Source organism: Grampus griseus, assembly GCF_964374135.1.
Source record: "Grampus griseus genome assembly, chromosome: 10".
Lineage (NCBI taxonomy): Eukaryota > Metazoa > Chordata > Mammalia > Artiodactyla > Delphinidae > Grampus > Grampus griseus.
The window spans coordinates 47,453,308-47,476,813 of NC_139004.1; the positions used below are offsets into that span (position 1 = coordinate 47,453,308).

The window sequence follows — 23,506 nt, forward strand, 5'->3', positions numbered from 1 at the left end:
TTTGCCTGGCAAAGCAATAAAGCTATTCTTTTCTACTTCACCCAAAACTCTGTGTCCAAGATTTAATTCAGTGTCAGGGTACAGAGGCCAGGTTAGGCTTCACTTTCACTAAAGCAGTGAGAAACACATTGGAGAGGGGAGAACGAGCATCCTTGAAGACCTTACAGTTGCTCTCCTTTGTAGGCCAGATATGACACTGAAAGTACAAGGTTCCAGTGCGGATGATGTGATCCCAGAGGAGCAGAGGCCAAGAGGCAGCCCCTGACCACCATTGACAAGTTGGGAGCATTTACCATAAAGGGTGGCAGGGATGTTTACTGTTAATGAGAATGCCTGGCCCACAGAGATCTCTGATGGTAGTTAATTGATCGGGGTGCTCTTGGGAAAGAAACATGTGGTCATCCTACTAGAGTATTCCTTAATCCATATAACAGAAAAGACACTCTAGTAACTCAAAAATGTGATTTGAGTTACTGTTGCCCTCAATTGAGAGTCATCACCTCTCACATAGTTTCTAGATGTTGGTCAATTCAAAGGCCAAATGCCCCTTAATTAGTGGGAAAGCTGGGGCTCCTTGAGGAAGGGCCCTGAAACATTGCTATACCTATGCAATAAATAAAATTTATAAAATAAATATAAAATAAATAAAATTTCCTCCAACCCTTCTCCAGAGAGCCCTGCAGCTATCTATTAGGGTGACTGCTCACAGAGAAGAAGGAAATACACAGGCTTTCAGGGAATACTGGACACCAGTCATAAACTGACTCTATTTCCTAGAGTCTTATAATGCCACCGTGGTACACTAATCAAAATGGGTTTTTTTTTGCTTGTTTGCTTCTTTGAGGGGGGAGGCATATTAGCCCAAGTTAGACTTATAATGGGCCCAGTTGTTCCACTGCCCTGGTGATATTTCTCTCTAGTACCTGAATATTTAATTGGAATTGCCACAATTGGCAACTGACAGAATCATCAGACTGGGTCTCTGAATCTTAGGGTGAGGGAATGTTTATATGTTTTGCTCATTGATAAGTCTGAAGTGCCTAGAATAGTGGCTGGTACATAGTAGGCATCTAGTAATTAAATGTTAAATGAAAAAATGAACAGATGAATGAACTACATATTAAGACATACAGTCTTAAACTTCAAAATAATAGTTACTTTCTTGTCCAAATATCTACACTTATTTATCTACAAAATTTGTTTTCTTATTAACAGTACCTAACTTTGGTAAATGACCATTCAACTTCCTTATCGTTAGAAAGATTTCTGTAAATAATTTGTAACCAGTGATTACTTCCCCAATGCCTAAGGGTCACTGAGATTTAGAAAAAGTTTTTAAAATCCTGAATTTTGTGTTTTCAGTTTTTTGAGAGGTCTTGGTTTTATCCCAGCCTCGTCAGGATTAGGGAACTACTTTCCTTTCTTTCCTGTAGCCCAGCTCTGTCCCCACTTTCACCCCCATATTAAAGGGCCATTTGTGTTGAAGTTTGTTTTTGGTTGGGCACTAGCAGTAAAAGAGCAGGTTAGGAGTCACAGGGAAAACCTGACTTATCTGCTTCTTTTAACCTATGACCTTCCCAGCTCTGCTGCTAAACTAAAGTGTTCCCAAATATATGTAGTTGGAGAGAATAAGAACAAGCATCACTCGAACTGAAAGTTTCTCAAAGTAGTTCCTTACCAATATTAGCACCAAACTTGTACTTAAGATAAAAAGGAAATAAAAAGCTAGCACACTGACCTGAGTGATGTAGATGATTTTGTGCAGCTGGATTAAGATCTGCTGAATAGGATCACTGATCTGACGTACTTTCCTCTGGGACACAGCAATTCCTGCAGATGCTGTGGATGACAAATTCTGCAGTTAATCAAGACCCTTTTCCCCTTCACAAGTGGTATAAAGTGGAAAATGGGGTAAAATTCTAAAAAAAAATACTCTCATCCTACCAATTAGAAAATATGTAGAGACCTTGTTACACTTCAATATTTTATGATATGGGATGCACAATTCTTTCCTTCTACTTCTTAGACCTCTAAGTAACACAATAATGTTATCATTTGTAACATCTTAAAGACTGTTTATCACTTGGAAATTTTGCCTGCAATTACACCAGGCTGCCACAAGGTGTCAGTGGTGTCTTGGATACTGTGGCCATTGAAGAGCTGGGCTTCAGATACGTGCAGTTAAGAGATTATCACACTTAAAAATTTTAAATTCATTTGCCCTCAGTAGCAAATAAAACTAATTTTATTAAAACTACTAAAATGCAAATAGTGAATAGGCAATCTTAAAGAGCAAACAAAAAACACATAATTTGTAATAATCAAGGGTTTGAAAATTATGTTACTTTCCAACCCTTGATTATTACAAATTATAATTTTCACTGAGATTTCTCTTCAGGTCTAAATAAGACACATCTATAATTTATCCTGAATTCTCATCACAGAGCCACATCACTTTCACAGTTCTAGGCTAGCTTTGTATCAAACTGCATATAAGCTGCTTTCCCAGATTCACATGTCATAGCCACAAGTGGCCCATTCTTAACTTTGAGGAATGTAAAGCTATTTAAAGGAATGGCCTTGACCCCTGTATTAGCCACAAGGTCCCCTCTGCCTCTTCTCACCCTCAGATCCACACTAGAGAAAATGGAAGAGAGACTTCAGATATGTGGATGTATATTATTCTCTCTCCCACATTCCTGCTCTTTCCCTTCCTCCCAATAACATGTAGCATACTTTCTGAAATAACGTTTTTCTTGCCAATTTCTCTTTTAAAGAAAATTTCCAAAGTCCTTCTTTTCTTACCTCCAGACAACTTTGAGCACATGAAATTAAATGTGAATACAATAATTGCTTTAGCAACAGCTAAGATTTTGAAAAATGATTCTTATATAAATGCTTTCTGAGAAAGTTTGCATATTTTACCATAAAAACTTGTTTTCAAAACATTTATAGAGAAAATTTAATGTGGCCATTAAAAGATCCAACTTGTTTTATTATTAGCATACCAAAATGTATGTTTAGGACACAAATCACAAAAAAGAAAATAAATATAACATTGAAAGAAATATTATTTTCCTTATGGGTATCTTTACGGAGTTTGTTGAGAAATTCACACAAGAAATCATCTAGCTCTAGTTCATCTTCATTTAATACCCTGTTTAAATGTTTGCAATTTAAAGGATCTACCTCCTCTTGGAACTGTGTCTAACTCCTTTTAAGCAACAATTACTTGCCATTAAGATGAGGTTTAGTAAATTACCCTTAGGGTAAAAATGTGAAGGTAAATCAGAAAGAATTAAGGTAGCTCTGAAATAGAAAACAGAGAGCTGGAAGTATCTGCTCCAGCCTGAAGAGATGGCCAAGAGTATATATGTCATATTTTCTACAATGGTGCTTCTTTGCAGAAATAATTCTTAAAATGTAATTGTTTGTTTGTCTGGACTGATATCCAAAACTAATGTGGCCAAGTTGATGTTGCTATAGGAAGACTAACTTTGTATTTTCTGAAACTGGATGGCTTTTGATCACACTTATGTTGATTACTTTATGTTTTTGGTATATGGACTTTCATTCATAGGTAATGAGTTAAAATCTCACAGCATGGCAGAGAGTTCTTAGATTTGTGATGACATTTTGAGTGGGATGTCTACCTTGCCACAAGAATGTATTTATCTGTGGCTAGATATAAAAACAGAGACAGTTAGCTAGAATGTGTGCCTTCTGAATTACTCAATATACAAAATTGCTTAAAATTATTTTCCTTAAGACCTTTGACCATAAGGTAAGTCCTTGAGTTTTGAAAATAGTTTTGGTTGCTTACTCGCTAAAAAATAAATCCTAAAATGTGTAATTACACATGCCCATCATAAAACAAGCAAAGAAATGTAAAACAACCTAAGTATCACAGAAGAGACTTCGAGGGTCCCTGGAACCACCACCCATCAGCCACCTCCCCAGAAGAAACCTCTGATATCAGCTTGGTGTGTTGCCTTCCAGTTACTTTTCTATTTACGTACTTCAGTGTGTATCTTCAGAACAATATTTTTCAAACTGCAGTTGAGTCCTAAATCTGTTTAATGAGTCATGACCAGCCTTTTGAAAAATGGAATGGAATGGCATGAAATGAAATAGAATAGGATATAAAAATTTCAAAGTGCATTGTATGTAGTAAGGATCCACCCAGTTGAGATATAAAATGTGTGTCTTACTAAGTGTCATTTCCAAAAAGACTTACTTCCAAAAAGACTTTGAAAGCTACTATTGTAGAAAATCTATAGTATTATCTCATGCTTTATTTCCCTCTTTTTAAATAAATGGTGACACATTATAAGACTGTTTTACAAAGTTTATTCTCAGTCTGTCATGGAGATTCTTTTTTATCAACACACCCAGTTATAGCTTATTCTTTATGACCACTATTGAACAGTACTACATGTCCTGCATGCATTATAGTTTCTTAGTCACTTCTGTCTTGATGGGAACTTAGTTTTTTTTTCAATTTCTCATGATTATAAATGATGCTGCAGTGGGTATATATGTGCGTGCCTCACTGTGCATAGTACAAGAGGTCTTTAGGGTAAATAAGGAGAAATTAAATAGCTGGGCCCTTTGATACATATATTTCCTATTTTAACAAATACATTTTAAAGTGGCTGAATCAATTTGCACTCTGATCAGAAGAGAATCCATTTTTCTATATCGTGATCAACATTATAATCAAACTTTTCAATTTTGCCAAGCTGATTTTGTTTTATTTTTTGTTTATCTGAATGCTGACGAGGTTATTGTACTTCTTTGGTGATTTTCTGTTTGTGTCCCAAGCTTTTTTTTCTTATTGATTTGTAAGTGCTCTTTACATTGTCTGACTACTAATCCTTTTATTGTATTTTACATGTTAAAAGTATTTTCACCTAATTTGTTACTTCTTTTCAATTTAAAGGGTGGACAAGTAGTTAGGAATCTATGCTCTCACTGCCAAGGGCCTGGGTTGGATCCTTGGTTGGAAAACTAAGATCCTGCAAGTTGGGGAGCATGGCAAAAAAAAAAAAAAAAAAAGCCATGATAGAAGCTGATCATATTCCAACGTCAGTCATATATAGTATGCCCATGATTCATATCTATATGGTTCCTACTGTGAAAGATAGAAAGCATTTGGTCTCATTAAAATTTAAATAAAATCAAAGTTTACATTGGAATACTTTATATTCATTTTACAGTTTTTATTAAAATAGTGAACTTAATTAGTGTTTTAAAACTTAGAAGGAAACTACAAAATTCATTATGAGAGGCAATTTACTTAGGATGTAAAAAAATTTATATTTGCTAGCTTACTGTGTAGTTAGCATGACATTAAACAGCTACGTTTCCCCTCTGTGGTGGTGGGTAGGAGGACCTGGAGGAGGTGTTGGCAAGGGTTTTACACATTTAGTCTCATGTGATCCTCACAACTATTCTGAATGGTAGTTGTTTCTATCCCCATTTTATAGATGACTGAAATTAACGAGATTGTCCAACCAAGACTGAAGAACTGGGACATGCAACAAGGTGGGCCCTAAACTCTACACTGACTTAGTCTCCTAACTTGTCACTGGGAGACCATGAAATTATGGACAATATAACATAATATAGATGCTCCTTCCCACACCTGAAATACCAGTTTTTTCTTAAAAGGAGTTGCTACTTTTAACATGTTCTGACTATACCTGTGAACATTTAATGGATCAAATATTTTTGGAAAGCAGGTACAAGGAATAAACTGGAAGTATTATGTCTTTGTAGCCTGTGCAGTGCACTATATCTGCTTTATTATCTCATGGCACATTACAATAGCCAAGTTAGTTGCCCATTACTCGTTCTTTGAGACTTGATTTACATCATATATCCAGTCTATTGAAACCACAATTCACAACACAAACTCTGAAACTGTTAATTACTACAAATTGAACAAAAGATGGATTATTCATGTTCCCCCAATTGACCATGATATAGTATCAACCTACTATTTTTCTGAATTCTTTCTGCTAAGAATCAGGAATTTTTGAACAACGGGAGAAGAGAAAGTATTGAGCAGGAGCTCCCTGAAAAAGTAAAAAAAAAGTTTCCTTTTATAAAGGGGGCTAAAACATACATGGCTTCTCCATATGGGACCAACTGCCCTGTTGAAAGACAACCTTTTAAATTTAAGTACAGTGAACAGATTTGCTCTGGTCTCTTTCCTCTACTTTTGTGAAAAGGAAATAAAGTAACTGAATTGTAGCTTAAATCTGCAAATTCTCAGCAATGAACCTCTGTGCCCAGCAGCATAGAAGGCAGTAAAATTAGACAAAGAACGTTGTATTCACAAGGGGTTCATGGGAGGTCCATTTAGAGGGCCACGGTTGAAGGACAGAGAACTGATACAAACATTTCATCTGAGAAGACCATGAAGAATGAATAGGCTTTCAGTAGGCACAGGACATGGATTTGGTGTGAGGGAGGGTATATTTGAGTGGCAGCTTCTGAGTAGAAAAACAGTTTCAGCAAAGGACAGGAGTCAGCTAAATGAGTGCCACATCTGGAGAACGGCAGTGTGTTCAGTTTTCCCTGTGTGCAGTACCATGAAAAGGTATAGTACTGGGTACATCTGCAGAGGGAGCCAGGGACCACAGCAGATGGTGATTTCAGGAAAGGTGATCTCATGAGAAGAGGCCTAGGGCCTAAGTCAGGCCCGGCATGGAGCAGCACATGGTGACTGTCTGTGGGGAGCAGGAGCCGAGGAGAGGCCGAAGCTTGGACCTGAGTTGTTAAATGACTCCCTCCGTGGGAGAGAGGGAAGTGAGAGAGAAGATGATGACCAGGAGGTGTGGGCATGGAATCTTTCCCAACACAGACCAATAGATGGTTCCACAATCAGGTAGAAATTATTAGGAAGAGACTCAAGGTTCTGGGTCTAGTCCCCCCACAGTCCAGCCCCTGGTAGAACTTCCGACAAGATGACAGGAAGCTGCAATAAAGCCTCAGCACCTTTCACCCCGGGTGACCAGGTTCCTTCCACTCCCTTTCATTCCAGCTTCAGAAACAAGCTGTTTAAATGCCAAAGAAGCAAGGCCACTTTGAGGTCCTTCACTCTTGAATGCTGGCTGAATCACCTTTACATAATGCATCTCACATCTTGTTCAGGCTTAATTTGTGTGTGTGTGAGGATTAGAGTTTCATTCTATTCCAAATTCTCTCTGTCTTTATTTTTTTCAAAATATATAATCTCAGGATATTTAAAGTTGCCAATCCCCTTAAAATGACTACATAATACACATGGCAAGATGCTGTGTGAAGAATTCACTGTTGTATTATTTCCCACACTTACTTTTGACCTCATGAACCTCCTGTTATCAAGAAGCAGAGTGAGGCAAGCACTGCCCCAAGATGGGGAGGTAGAGAGGAACCAGGGAACAGAGAGCATACGTTCCTGGACTTTAAAAGCATTAGTCTAAGCAAAAGGCAGAGAGATTCACAGGACCTGTAGCTGAACAAACTCTTCTTCCTGCCCTCCTGGATAAGATAAAGCTTCTTTGAGGAGGAAGGACGAAGACATACGAGAAGGAAAGGTCTCAGAAGAGATTCAAATTCCAGCTCACTTGGGCAAAGTCTTTGGTGGGGGCAGTAAGGAGGGCAGAGATGTTTGATAGAAGTCTCTACATTTGGGGATTCAAGAGTGGAAAGGCTGGGGGCACAGTTCCCACAGCGAGCTCTGAGAGGTCCTAGCCATGCAGATGTTCCCTGCACCGTATGACCTTGGATGGAATGGGGCAGGAGAGACAGCTTCCTAGGGTGTCAGAGGCTCAGCCCCCAAGTCTCCAAACCCAGAGAGTGTGGAAGAGTAGGCTAACCTTCCCAGACCCCTGAGAAAGTGAGCTGACAGAGCAAAGAGCTTGCCCCACAGAAGTCCTGCCTTCATGTCAAGGGGACACAGACAGAAATGGGAACGTGTACTGGGAGCTGGAAGTCAGGGAGGGCTGTGCCCACTTCTCAGGACAGCAACGTGGAAGGGTGACCCCGACTCAGTACTCAGAGCAGATACCAGCACAGGCAGTCTCAAAGCCTCAGTACAATGATGCCAACTGAATCCTTGGAACAAAAGTACCACTCAGGGAAGAAGAAGAAGAGGACTGCAATTCTGTTTGTCTGACTTTAAGCCTGATATGATAAAGAAATCACCAACACATTGAAATTTGCCTTTAGGCTAATTGATTATGTTTTCTGAGATGTGGAATAGGGGCTTAATATAAAAATTAAGTTCAGTTTTGGGAAAATAGAAAGTTAGACTTTTTTTCCCCTGAATTTGTGGCCTAAAAATAACATGCATTTGGCCTAGTCCATATAGCTTGGCCCTTATCCATTGACTTAGTTGTTCTTATACTATGCTACAATCACTAACCAAGTCATATTGGCCCCTTTTATTCTTACTAGAGGGAACCTTTTTTTCTCTGAAAGTCAACTCTATTGAAGGTCAGAATTCTCAAGAAGAAAATATTGTGCTGTGAAAATACACTCTGTTCAGCACTATGTATGCAAAAGCTAACCAATCAAACTAAAAGGAACAGAAAGAAAAGATAGGAACCCTCTTCTCATTCAATTACCTGGACAAGAAAAATTTATCTCAATCATGGAAAACAGACAAAATAATCATTGCTTGATTCTCTGATATCATGTTACGACATTTTCTAATAGCTTTACTTGATTCTAATCTAATACTCTTAATCTACACCGATAAAGGTGAAGGCAGTTACAGGCCTGTAGAGTTAGTGGTTAACCTATAGAAATTGACATGTTGGTATGACTTTATAGGCCAATCAAGACGTTAATCACAAAAATGATATGCCTTTATTTCCCCACAGAAAATTTGCCAATCTTATGCTTAATTTAGCAATGTTGCTTCAGCTTTTCTTTACTATATATATACTTATTTTACTATATATATATATATATATATATATACTTCCACAACTATAAAAATATACTTATACAACTATAAAAATCCCTGTCTCCAAATGCTCTTGAACAGGCTATTCTGTCCTCCATCTGGTCCCATCATTAAGGGAATTTAAATAAAACTAGGATTATTGCTAAAAAATAACTTTAAGAATTGTGCTTTTTGGCTTCCCTCATGGCATGGTGGTTGAGAATCTGCCTGCCAATGCAGGGGACACAGGTTTGAGCCCTGGTCTGGGAAGATCCCATATGCCATGGAGCAACTAAGCCCTTGTGCCACAGCTACTGAGCCTGTACTCTAGAGCCCGTGAGCCACAACTACTGAGCCCACATGTCAAAACTACTGAAGCCCACGTGCCTAGAGCCTGTGTTCCACAGCAACAGAAGCCACCACAATGAGAAGCCTGCGCGCTGCAATGAAGAGTAGCTCCCGCTTGCCGCAACTAGAGACAGCCCATGCACAGCAACAAAGACCGAACACAGCCAAAAATAAATAAAAAATAAATAAATTAAAAAAAAATTGTGCTTTTTGACTCCAATGTGGTAAGAAACAATAAGTAGCTTCTTATAGATAAATAAGAAACTTATAAATAAATAAGTTTAAAAATTTTAATTAACATGTCATCTAAAACATCCCAAATAATCTATGGAATCCACAGTGAGGAATGTCAGTTAACAATGAATGAGATCTCAGCTGTATTGGAGGGCAGGAAGGTGGTCCAACCAGAAGAGGCCTCTTGCCTGTTTCTCATTACTATTTACTCACCAGTCACCATTTGCAATACTCAAATTACTGTATGACAACAATTCAAAGGGTAGTTGTAAGCACTCTGAAACAACTTTTTTAAAATAATAAATAAATAAATATTATTATTTTTGGCTGTGTTGGGTCTTAGCTGCTGCGCACAGGCTTTCTCTGGTTGTGGCGAACGGGGGCTACTCTTTGTTGCAGTGGGCGGGCTTCTCACTGCAGTGGCTTCTCTTGTTGTGGAGCATGGGCTCTAGGCACACAGGCTTCAGTAGTTGCAGCATGCAGGCTCAGTAGTTGTGGCTCATGGGCTCTAGAGCACAGGCTCAATAGTTGTGGCTCACAGGGTCTAGAGCAAGGCTCAGTAGTTGTGGTCAATGGGCTTAGTTGCTCCGCAGCATGTGGGATCTTCCTGGACTAGGGTTTGAACCCATGTCCCCTGCATTGGCAGGTGGATTCTTAACCACTGCAGCACCAAGGAAGTCCTGAAACCACTTTTTGAATCTCAGTAATCATTAATAATGGCAATTTGGAATTTGAAAGCCCTACTTTTCTACATTGACTCAATTATTTGTACACTAAGCTACAATCATCACCCAAGCCACATAGACCTCCCTTTACTCCTACCAGAGGTTGGTGTAGCTTTCTTCTCCTCCTTTCATTTAGCCTTTTCCCAGTGCAGAAACCCCCGGGGCAGGGTTGTGGGCTGTGTTAACAGCTAATTTGCAGTCTGCACTTGGGCTTGGATTGGGACCATCAATAAATTTGTGAGATTGAGTACCTTTTTGAAAAGACATTGTCCTCCAAAGAATATGTAAAAATCTACAACTGGTCCACACTCCCCCAGTGCCTGCCTGGCATGAAGACCTAGGACGCAATTCATCACTGATAGAGAAAATGTGTTATCTCCCACCTCTTCCCCAATCTGAAGTCTAACATTAAAATATCATTTTCCCCCTAGTCTTTAAGTAATCACAAGATTACTTATTCAGTTGCTCTCAATAGCAAGAATAAACAAGGGTTTAAACAGTGGTAGGTCTGCATCAGTTACAAAGTAAGTAGTTTTCAGGGGCCTGATCTCAGAGGAAATACTCAAGATATATGCAAACTTTACTAAAGATGCTTATAATATGGTTGCAAAATATAACTAACATACCCAAATCCCAACAAACAATATAGAAAAATATATAATTATATGTCAAATTGCATAGTGTAGACTAGTATTATAAGAGTTTTGATTAAAGTCTGGTAAGCACATTTCACATGCTAAAAGAATTGCTATACAATAAAATTAGAGAAGGCATTTACAAAAAATCACCTTGGCAATTGTGATATCTAGTATTAAGTATTCTATGTTAATAACTAACTTGAAAGCAAGCTACTGAAAGTTGCTCATAATAAGGACAACTAGAATATAGCTGTGCTCTCTGGAATATTTGGATGAAACATTGACTACTTTACATAGATGTAATCTTTATGAACAAAAGACAAGTATAAAAATAGATTCTCAGTCATCTAGTATGATAATTAAGAGCCTGGAAATCATGAAGAGAAAATTTCTATTCAAAATGCAGAGCATAATAATTCCCATCTATTAGTTCAGTGCCTGGGTGTTAGCTGCTGAAAAATGAAAAACCCAGCAAAGGAGGGAGAAACATCAGTGTTAATCCAGTCAAAGTTGGCCATAGTCTTAGTTGACATTACATTTGCATTTTAAATTTGGGTTTGACTGACACTCCCCAAAATTTACATTTGACCTACACAAATAGCATCCATAACATTAAAATGTACCCTATTATTAACTTGACAAAGAATAAGTTTCTCATCATATGTTTTGGTATGATTTAATTTTCACAAATATACAACATCATTTCCCCTATCTCAACAGGGAAGGACTATTTCTTTTATATACATAAAAGACCCTAGACATTTTTCCAATTCAAAATATCCAATTGTTTGATTAATTTGACTCTATAGACAACAGAACCAATAAATTATTTTTAAAGAACTGACACAAAATTAATATACAGAAATCTGTTGCTTCCTGTACACTAACAATGAACTATCATAAAGAGAAATTAAGAAAACAACCTCATTTATAATCACACCAAAAAGAATAAAATATCTCAGAATAAATTTAACCAAGAAATTGAAAGACCTATAATCAAAAAGCTAGAAGACATTGATGAAAGAAACTGAAGATGATACAAAAAAATGGAAAAGTATCCTGCACTCATGGATTGGAAGAAATAATATTGTTAAAATGTCCATACTACCAAATGCAATGTATAGATTTAATGCAATACCTATCAAATACCAATGACATTTTTCATGGAACTAGAACAAATAATTTTAAAATATATAGAACCACAAAAGATCCTGAAGAGTCAAAACAATATTGAGAAAAAAGAACGAAGCTGAAGGTATCATGCTCCCTGACTTCAGACTATACTACAAAACTACGGTAGTCAGAAACAGTATGGTACTGGCACAAAAACAGACACATAGCTGAGTAGAGAGCCCAGAAATAAACCCACACACATGTGGTCACCTAATCTATGACAAAGGAGGCAAGAACATATAATGGGGAAAAGACAATCTCTTCAACAAATGATGCTGGGAAAACTGGATAGCTACATGTAAAACAATGAGATTAGAACATTTCCTCATAACATATACAAAAATAAACTCAAAATGGAGATTAAAGACTTAAATGTAAGACTAGAAACCATAAAACTAGAAGAAAACATAGGCAGTACACTCTTTGACATAGGTCTTAGCAATATTTTTTAAATATGTCTACTCAGACAAGGCAAACAAATGCAAAAATAAACAAATCAGACCTAATGAAAGTTAAAAGCTTTTGCACAGTGAATCAAACAATAGACAAAAGGAAAAGACAGACTACTGAATGGGAGAAGATATTTGCAAATGATATGTCTGGTAAGGGGTGACTATCCAAAATAAAGAACACATACAATTCAATATAAAAAAATTAAAAATGGACAGAGCACCTGAATAGACATTTCTCCATAGAAGACACACAGCTGGCCAACAGGCACATGAAAATATGCTCAACCTTGCTAATCAGGGAAATGCAAATCAAAACCACCATGAGAGATCATCTCACAACTGTCAGAATGGCTATCATCAAAAAGACAACACATAAATACCCTAGCACACTGGTGGTGGGAGTGTAAATTGGTTCAGCCACTATGGGAAACAGCATGGAGTTTCCACAAAAATTAAAAATAGAACTACCATATGATCCAGCAATCCCACTTCTGATTATATATCTGAAGAAAACAAAAACACTGATTCAAAAAGATGTATGCATCCCAATGTTCATTATAGCATTATTTACAATTGCCAAGATGTGAAAGCAACTCAACTGCCCACTAACAGATGAATGGATAAAGAAGATGTGGTGTATATATACAATGGCATATTACTCAGCCATAAAAATGAATGAAATTCTGACATTTTCAGCAATGTGGATGGACCTAGAGAATATTATGCTTAATGAAATAAGTCATACAGAGAAGGACAAATACAGTGTATTTTTCAGTTACCTGTGGAATCTAAAAAATAAAGCATACAAATGAATAGAACAAAACAGAAATAGACTTACAGATACAGAGAATAAACTAGTGGTTACCAGCGGGGAGAGGAGGAGGAGCAAATTAGGGGAAGGGGTTTAAGAGGTACAAACTATTACATATAAAATAAATAAGATACAAGGATGTAATGTACAGCACAGGAAATAGAGCCAATATTTTATAACTTTAAGTGGAGTATAATCTATGAAAATAGAGAATCAATGTTGTACACCTGAAGCTAAAATAATATTGTAAACCAACTATACCTCAATTTAAAAAATTATTCATCCCGAGAACTTTTGGACATAACTGAGTTTCCTGCAGCTAGAGGCACTTAAACAGCATAACGTTACATAGTAAGTAGATCAGGTATAAAAGGTATTCCTTTTCCAGTTTTCTTTTATTTCTACTGATTATATCAAGGGTTAAGTTTCAGTATGGAACAAGTATGTCATCACCATCTTTGAGATATGAGCTAATGTTCCTTCATAACAAAGAAAACAGACCTCAGGATAAGCAGGTAACAGTATCTACTAGAATTTAATAATGTTGTTTTGCTTAGATTTGCATTTATTTTTTATAATTGTCACCTATTATGGCAAGTGACGCTATTCTGGTTTCCCATTTGTAACAAAAATATAAACTTCCCTTTAGATAACTTTAAGTTGAGAAAGTAAGTCAAATTAAAGAAATCGATATTTGGAAAATAGTAATATAGATGGTACTCAGATACAGCCAAATTTGTGCCATGGTAATCTATAAGTGACAAAGGTTAGGGAAATAGAGCTAAAATAATTAATATGTGTAAAAAGTGTTTATTCATTCATTGATTCCATGTTAATTACTGTTAATACTTTCATCCATTCAGTATAGAAATTCCTAAATTTTCAACTCTGTTGTCAGAGAACTAGTCTGTTATTTAACCTAAAGAATATCTTATCAAATAATTTATACAATCTAGTTAGTATTAAAAGACAGAACAAGAGGATTTTTAATAGTGTTAACTTGAAACAGCTTCATGGTTATTTGTTTTATAGGAGTTTGGAGGTACATCAAATACTGCTGTATGACCACAATATGAACCTAGAAGTTCACATTTTAGGAGTACAATATAGGCAAGATCATATTCTAATACAGCCACTTAGCACTCTAAAATAATAGTTCTCACCCTTTGTTCTGCCATAGCACATGGAAAATGATGTTCACATACTAGATATAGTCCTGGGAGCATACCCAGGTTTTGACAAAATTCTCTCATCTCTGACAATTTTTTTCCAGAGCACTTAGGCAATACAGGACTATAGCTATTTGTTATACATAATGGAAAGAATACTGATTTGCAGAGAAGGTGATCTAAGTGGATGGGGCTGGTACCAGTTGTTTATGATTTGATAAAGCAACCAATAGTCCAATTTTACCCGCAACATTTTAAAAAGTATGACTTTTATAATATGCAGAAAAACCATTTTGCATTAAGATGAAGAAAAATTTTTTTTTGTTTTACTGGAAAGTGGAATAACTTGTAAGTAGTAACCCAAATTTCCTCATATGCATTACTGTGTTCTACAAGATTAGTTGAAACTAATCACTCCTTTATAGGTAAACTTTAGCATTCACTGACAACACTTAAAATGCTATAGTACATTCTGTTTTAAATTTAAAATATATGAATCAGTAAATTTTTAAAAAGTAGATAGTATAACAAACTGTAGGTCTAAGAAATATAATATATTACATGTTAACTGTGCTAAATAGTTTGTTTAAACATCCAGAGATCTGATCAATTTTGCTGACATAAAGTCAAGTCTTAAACTAGCTAACTCAACATACCCTTTAGGAAAAATAATTCTTATTATGAATCACAACTGAACTGCAAATTGCTTACATATGTATGTATTCTGCTATCACTATTATAAAATCAATCAATGACAATTATTTTAACTTCATGATTATGTTATGAACTTACCTTATGCCAAAATAGCAGGAGTAGAGCATGGTCAGCATGACAGCTTTAGATATGTTAATAACAAAGCTATCTGTTTTTTGCATCTATGCTGATCGTGACAGATTGGCCCCAAACTGTCAATAACTCTTCCAAAGCAAATTTAATAAATGTGGAGACATGGACTAATATTACAGTAAATCAATTCACATCTCCTTTGTTCACTATACCTATTAACTCTACAAAAGAATGTGAATTAAGGAAGCCAAAGTGAAAATAACATTAAGCAATAATTCCAAATTAACCAAAGTAGTAAAATAGAACTTTATACTCGAGTCATACACATATGTTAAAAGCACAGTCACTAAGTTTTTTTCCTGAATTGTCCAGGTTTAGTTAAAAACTTTACTATTACTGTTGAACTTTGGTCCTCTTTAATAGAAATTAGAAATATTAAGGAATACACTCTTTTTTCTCAAACAATTACTATAAACTTTTATGTTTTAAGAATCCATAATTTTTACATTATTAGAGAAATAATGTGATATAACACTGCTTTAATCAAATACAAATAACTAAAATTATCTGTGTCAGAGTAACGGAGATAGAATAAAAGATATGCTTACTCATATCATATAGGTGTAGCGCTTATAGAAATATGTATGTAAAACAAGGTTACTATTTTTTGTTAGTAGGTATGCACTGTAAGCATCAAAATTCAACTGGCTAACATTCCTACCAAGCAAAAATACAAATTTTAGTAAAACAGCCTATATATTTCATCAAATAAGTGAATACAGACAGCATTTTGATACTGTTAACATGCCAAGCTAATAATGATGGACAAATAAAACAAGATTCTCTGGCTGACTATACTAAAGTTACCTTTAGTACCTGACTGTACTAAAGTTACCTGTAACTAAAGTTAACTAAAGTTACTGTACTAAAGTAACTAAAGTTACTGTACTAAAGTTACTGTACTAAAGTTACTAGTTACTGTACTAAGGTTATCACAGCGGGAAGGCTATGGGACTGCCACCCCATCACTAACTCGGCCTCTAGCTCCTTAACCTGGGCCCTGAGCATGAGGGGTGGCACTTTCAGAAGCAGGTAAAGAGGCAGCAAAGCTGGAGAAATAAAAGGGGGAAATATATGAAACTGTAATATGAATTGCACTGAATTTCAGGGAGGCGTGTATGATGTTATTGCTGCCAACACTAAATTACCTGGCCTTGGTCTTGATCCTATTCCACCAGTGAAGTCTCTGAAAACAGAATTAGAAGGAGTTATTCAACTTGGATTTGACTAACATTTACTGAAAGCTTATACCCCGCTATGGTTTACATAGGAAAATATAGGTTTATTTTTCCTCAAGACGCCCTCAAGAGTTTAATAAAGAGAGAAAATAGACATATGTGAACCCAGAGCAGAACTGACATTCTATGACCAAATGGAAGAAGCTTGTCCTATCACAGTTGTTTATAAGCTCTAAGAATAATTACGAGCCTAAATCTTAGTACAGTACCTTGAATGATTTTGTTACTTTTAAAATCAAAATACTTATTTTGTATTAAAAAGAAAAACCATTTAAAATTTTTTATGTAGTATTTTCCATGCTTTACTCCTGCTGTCTTAAAGAAGAAACTATAACTCTTCCTATGAAATGAGATGATTTTTGCATTTAAGAGGACTATATTTTTCCTTAAGTTCTCAGTGCTATTAACATTACTTGTTTGCCCTACCCTAAAATTCTGGATTTCCTGAACATTTTGCAAGTTGGCCTCCATGGCTTCCACCTAGTGGAAGGGTCATTCGACCCTACTAAGGACAGCCATAAATAACCTTCAAGCTTGTTTTTTCTAGTGTAATCTAAAGTCAATTTCTTAATAGTTTTTAAAATGAAATAAGAAACATCTGTGCCCTGACAAATGATAAGAACCATACTTAAATTTAATACAATGCAACAAAAGTACATCAAACATGTTCACATATGGCACATGTGTGTATATTGAGTTGGAATGAACATAGGGACTCAAATACAAATAAACATGATTGATAATTTTCTTACCCCAACCCTTTCATTTTAATCACAGAAGTTTTAATACATACATGAAACACATACCTAAGTTATGAAGCATAACAAATTTGGCACTCAGCTACCCACCACTCGATTACTATAATAATACCAAAATCTGTGCATCCAACTGTGAGTTCCTTCCCTATCCATTCCCATCCTTCTAATCCCCTACCAAACCAGCCCTCTCTTGATTCTATTTACATTTTGTGTCTCATTCCCAGCCCATATTTCCAGAGCCTTGAAAATTAAATGAAACTCGCCAGCTTTGCATAGGTAATACATTCTCCCAACACCTGGAATAAGGTGGCACGTTTAAATAAAGAAAAGGGATGCCCCCTTCTCTCAAATTTTCAAAGAGGGGCATAATCTCAGCAGTGCCCATATGCGTGTGGCAGAAGCTTCAGCACTGGGCTGAGGAGCAACTCATATCCTGGCATGAAGGCTATATATCAGGAAGGGCAAGTGCATAGCCCTGCCCCTTAGCCTTCTGGACAAGTCCAGCACTGTCCAACAGAAATACAATGCAAACTACACATTAATATTTAAATGAAATTTAAAATTCAGTTCCTCAGTCAAACTAGCTACAGTTCAACGGCTCGAGTCACATGTTGCCAGTGGCCCCCGTACGTGACATTGCATTCCAGATGCTTCTGTAGAAGATGTTAGTCATTGTCTTCATAAACATTATGACTGAGGCTTACAGACATGCCACACAGTTGCACAATACTTCATGGACCCCACTACCTTAAACGTTGAGGAGACACGGCTTTGGAAAGATCCCCAGTGATCTCCTTACTTGCTGCAAGTAATAAATACTTCCTTCTCCTGATCTTTGTCTTGGTTGTGTCTTTTGACTTGACACCCACTAAAAGGAGAACACGGTTTGCAGGTGACAAATTTTGATGACTCTGATGGGACCTCTCACCTAACCCCTTTGTGTTACTCCAGCTCCCAAGAGGCAACGCAGTGGGCTGCAGCCGTTCACCCGGGTGAATTTGTCTATGTTGCTGGGGGATCTAAGGGGAAGGGCATAGGGAAATCCCTCTTGGTGCCTGATTTTTCAGGTCTATGCACCTCAACTTGCTGAATGGGCTCAGAAGCTGCTCTGGACTTCTTGATCTGGAGAGTCCCTTTGGAGAGGTGAGAGATGTTTATCCCACAAATCAGCTTCAGGGTTCTGTCCCCATCTCAACGGGGGAGAAGAAATGACTCAAGAACTGCACAGTAAATCTGGTCTGGCCAGGTTGGCTCTGAGAGTCCAAGGGATTGCAAGACATTCCTCTCTTCTCCAGTCTTAGAGGTCAGGTCAGAGTCTGAGGGACTGTGAGACACCCCCATGTTGCTCGAAGAGTCTAAGGGATTGTGAGACAAAGAAGTTGATTTGTGCCATTCTTTGGCCATTGAATAAAGCTTGTGCTATTCCAGTCTCAGCACTGGTTTTGTTATTGGCTGTGCGAATCTGAGCCACAAAGAACCTCCCTGGGGTCTTGGGGGGCTAGGGGTCTCGGCCTGAACTAGGACACTGGTGTGGCTCCAGGTGACCAATTTGGTAACAAATCCAGCCAGAGGACTCTCTGACTCAAGGCCAACAGGTGGCCAGCCAAAAGAACAGAGTGATTTAGCCCTTGCCCTTGACCTCTGAGTCAATGAGCCCTACTGGAATAAGTCTGAGATCTGAAAACAGCCAAGCATCTGATCTGGGAGCACTCATCTGGAAAGACAAACCCTCCCAAATATCCTTGATTGGGATGCCTTTCATGGGTCAGGGTAGTGTCCTGGGGATGCCCAACACAGGGTCACTGGCTTTACCTGGCCAGAAATGCCAGGTGAGTGAGGAGCTGGACAAACTCTGTTCTAGTAGAGAGCTAAGTGAGTGAGGAGTTGGGCTGGACAAAGTCCTCTGGAGGCCACCGCACAGGAAGATCACCTCTTTGTTTCTTGTGTCTTTAGTTTAAATTTCTGTCATTGGTTTGTTTCAAGTCTTCATCAGTGAATTTGGAAGGATCTTGGTTTTATGTGGTTTTGTTTGTCCAACTGCTCTTGTGAGTCTCTGCCACAATTGTGGGCACAGGTCAAGCATTGAAGACCCATCAGTGTGCTCACCACTTGGAGAGTCCCATGAAAGTATAAGTTGGTCATGGATCAGGGCAGAGTGGCTCTAGTTTCCCTGCTGACCTGAAGCATGCGTCCGTGCAACCAGGAACATGTAAATCATCCATAGTCACAATCCCTGAAGCACTCTCACCTTCAGGATATAATCAGGAGGCCAAGAGCATGTCTTTAGTGTTAATCTGTCTCTCATCTTGATCAGTTAGCTTGGATCTGTGTATATGTCTTTTTCGGGTCCACCCCTCCCTGTCATTCCCCACCATTGGTCTCCGGAAGCCTCTCTCAGAGACAAGAACCCCTAAGAAATATGGTTCTAGGCTAAGCTCAGGAAATTCAGTTTTGGTTCCCCAGGAGATCTGAGGACCCACAAGTAGCTCAGAATCTTTGGGTCCTTGTCATTGAGTTGTCAAGAACTCAAACTGGGTCATCTGAGACTCGAGCTGAGTCACCTGGGGACAGGTAAATAGATCTTTAAGACTCCAAATCAGTCTCACCTTGAGATGTAAATGTTCTATGAGGGCTCTCAGAAACACTTATCTAGACCACCTGTAATTACTGAGACTGAGAGGGAGAAGGGGAAAGAGAACTTAAAAAAATTTTTTAACTTATTCCAACCATTATAAACCAGTGTGTTTTATATTATAATACCTGGTTCATAACTAAGTTTAAAATGGGGCTAGGAGATCTCTGGTTCCATCTGTCTTTATATAAAAAGTAACTTGTAGATGAGCTGTATTTAATTGGCCTAAAAAAAAGTAAGTGCTTACAAGTTAAATATTTCTAAATATAAAGAAAACTGGCCAAAATAAATTTCAGGGTCATGTGATCTAGGACTAATCCTTAATGAGCAAAAACAAGCTTGTTTGTTCGTTTAATTAATATAGACATGTCTTTAGAGTCATCAGTATTAAGAATAATACTTTCATTATACTGAGAGTCAAATTTGTCAGCAAGGAAAAGAACTTGGTATAATGAAATCTTAAATAAATTAAAGGTACATGAGATAAGAGGTTTCTTTAGTTGAACTTAAAAAAATTGCGTTTTGGGAATGTTTATCTAAAATAGTCTCTCCTGATTTTGGCAACTTGAAAATTTAGTTTTACTATATTAAATTAAATGATAGGAATTATTGACCATCCAGGTTATTTCAAATAAAATAAAACACTGGAACACTACTTGCTAAACAGGTCTAAGTTTATCTACTTTTGTCTTCTTATGAGGGGAAACTAAAGATGTTTGGGTTTCTTAAAGACATGTAGCACATTGAGGCAAGAAATTCTGCTATGAGAAGACCTTCAAGATGGCAGAGGAATAAGACGTGGAGATCACCTTCTTCCCCACAAATACATCAAAAATACACGTACACATGGAACAACTCCTACAGAACACCTACTGAACGCTGGCAGAAGACCTTAGACTTCCCTAAAGGCAAGAAAATCCCCACATACCTGGGTAGGGCAAAAGAGAAAAGAAAAAACAGAGACAAAAGAATAGGGATGGGACCTGTGCCTCTGAGAGGGAGCTGTGAAAGAAAAAACGTTCCCACACACTAGGAAGCCCATTCACTGGTGGGGACGAGGGGTGGGCAGTGGGGAAGATTTGGAGCCACACCACAGAGGAGAGTGCAGCAACAGGGGTGCAGACAGCAAAGTGGAGAGATTCCCACACAGAGGATCACTGCCGACCAGCACTCATTAGCCTGAGATGTTTGTCTGCTCACCCACCGGGGTGAGTGGGGCCTGAGAGCTGAAGCTCGGGCTTTGGCAGTCAGACCACAAGTCAGACCACGGGGGTTGGCTGCGTGAAGACAGCGTGAAGGGGGTTAGTGCACCAAAGCTAGCCTGGAGGGAGTCCGGGAAAAAGTCTGGACCTGCTGGAGATGCAAGAGACCATTGTTTTGGGATGCGCAAGGTGAGGGGATTCCTACTCTGTGTGCCCATAGATGACAAAGCACTGCATAAGTGAACTCCAGAGGTGGGCATGAGCTGTAGCTCTCAGCTCAGACCCCAGAGACATGTATTGATCGCTACTGCTGTCACTGCTGCCACCAAGAATCCTGTGTGCAAATGCAGGTCACTACACACACTCCCAACACCCCCAGAGCCTGTGCAGCATATCACTGCCAGGGCCCCGTGATCCAGGGACAATTTCCCCAGGAGAACCCATGGCATGCCTCAGGCTGTTGCAATGTCATGCTGGCCTCTGCCACCACAGGCTTGCCCTGCATTCCAATTATGACTACAGCACCCCTCCCTCTCCCTGGCCTGAATGAGCAAAAGAGCCCTAATCAGCCACTGCTTTAACACCCTCCTGTCAGGAACAGATGTCTGAGGGTGGCCTAAATGCAGAGGTGGGGTCAAAACTAAAGCTGAACCCCAGGAGCTGTGTGAACAAAGAAGATAAAGGGAAATTTTTCCATGCAGCCTCAGGAGCAGTGGATTAAATCCCCACAATCAACTTGATAAACACTGCATCTGTGGAATACTGGAATAGACAATGAATGTTTCCAAAATTGAGGTGGTGGACGTTGGGAGCAACTGTAAACTTGGGGTTTGCATTATGCATCTGATTTTTTTTTATCTTAGTTTAGTTTTTAGTGCTTGCTATCATTGGTGGATTTGTTTAGTGGTTTGGTTGCTCTCTTCCTTTTTTAAAAAATATTTTTTATTATTATTTTTTTTCTCCTTTTTTCTCTTCTTCTGAGTGTGTGTGTGTATGGTTCTTTGTGTGATGTTTTCTGTTTTGGTTTGTTTTACCATTTGTCCTAGGGTTCTCTCTGTTCGTTTTTTGATGTTGTTTGATTGTTTTCTTTTTATGAGTGTGTGTGTTTGTTTCTTTGAGTGATTTTGTCTGTTTAGTTTTGCTTTTACCATTTGGCTTGGGGTTCTATCTGTTCAGGTTTTTTTTTTCTTCCTTTTCTTCTGAGCCGTGTGGCTGGCAGGGTCTCGGTGCTCCAGCCAGCTGTTGGGCCTGAGCCTCCAAGGTGAGACAGCCAAGTCCAGGACATTGGACCACCAGAGACCTCCCAGACCTATGTAATATCACTTGGTGAGAGCTCTCCCAGAGATGTCCATCTCAACACAAAGACCCAGCTCCACCCAATGACCAGCAATCTCCAGTGCTGGATGCCCCATGCCAAACAATGAGCAAGACAGGAACACAACCCCACCCATCAGCAGAGAGGCAGCCTAAAGTCATATTAAGTTCACAGACACCCCAAAACACACTACCAGACGTGGCCCTTCCCACCAGAAGGACAAGATCCAGCCTCACCCACAGGTACCAGTCCCCTCCACCAGGAAGCCTACACAAGCCACTGAACCAGCCTCACCCACTGTGGGCAGACACCCAAATTAACGGGAGCTACGAACTGCAGCCTGTGAAAAGGAAACCCCAAACACAGTAAGTTAAACAAAATGAGAAGACAGAGAAATATGCAGCAGATAAGGAGCAAGGTAAAAAGCCACCAAACCAAAAAAATGAAGAAGGAATAGGCAGTCTACCTGAAAAAGAATTCAGAGTAATGATAGTAAAGATGATCCAAAATCTTGGAAATAGAATGGAGAAAATACAAGAAACGTTTAACAAGGACCTAGAAGAACTAAAGAGCAAACAAACAATGAGGAACAGCACAATAAATGAAATTAAAAACACTCTAGAAGGAATCAATAGCAGAATAACTGAGGCAGAGAAACAGATAAGTGACCTGGAAGATAGAATAGTGGAAATAACTGCTGCAGAGCAGAATAAAGAAAAAAGAATGAAAAGAATTGAGGACAGTCTCAGAGACCTCTGAGACAACATTAAATGGACCAATATTTGGATTATAGGGGTCCCACAGGAAGAAGAGAAAAAGAAAGTGTCTGAGAAAATATTTGAAGAGATTAGAGTCGAAAACTTCCTTAACATGGGAAAGGAAATAGTCAATCAAGTCCAGGAAGCACAGGATAAATCCAAGGAGAAACATACCAAGACACATATTAATGAAATTATCAACAATTAAATGCAAAGAAAAAATATTAAAAGCACAAGGGAAAAGCAACAAATAACATACAAGGGAA

At 38.2% G+C, this 23,506-nt stretch overlaps 1 protein-coding gene across 1 annotated transcript in view; it reads right to left on the bottom strand.

Annotated features, from left to right (window-relative positions):
• The window catches only part of NEK10 (NIMA related kinase 10), a gene marked incomplete at its 3' end in the record, with an annotated part of 277,172 nt that overhangs the window by 43,978 nt on the left and 209,688 nt on the right, over positions 1 to 23,506 (bottom strand). The window contains exons 30-32 of the mRNA XM_082664201.1: positions 16,486 to 16,523; positions 16,262 to 16,386; positions 1,739 to 1,855 (exon numbers count right to left, since the gene is read on the bottom strand). Coding sequence (XP_082520327.1) covers positions 1,739 to 1,855; positions 16,262 to 16,386; positions 16,486 to 16,523 — 280 coding nt within the window. The remainder of the gene's footprint in view (positions 1 to 1,738; positions 1,856 to 16,261; positions 16,387 to 16,485; positions 16,524 to 23,506) is intronic.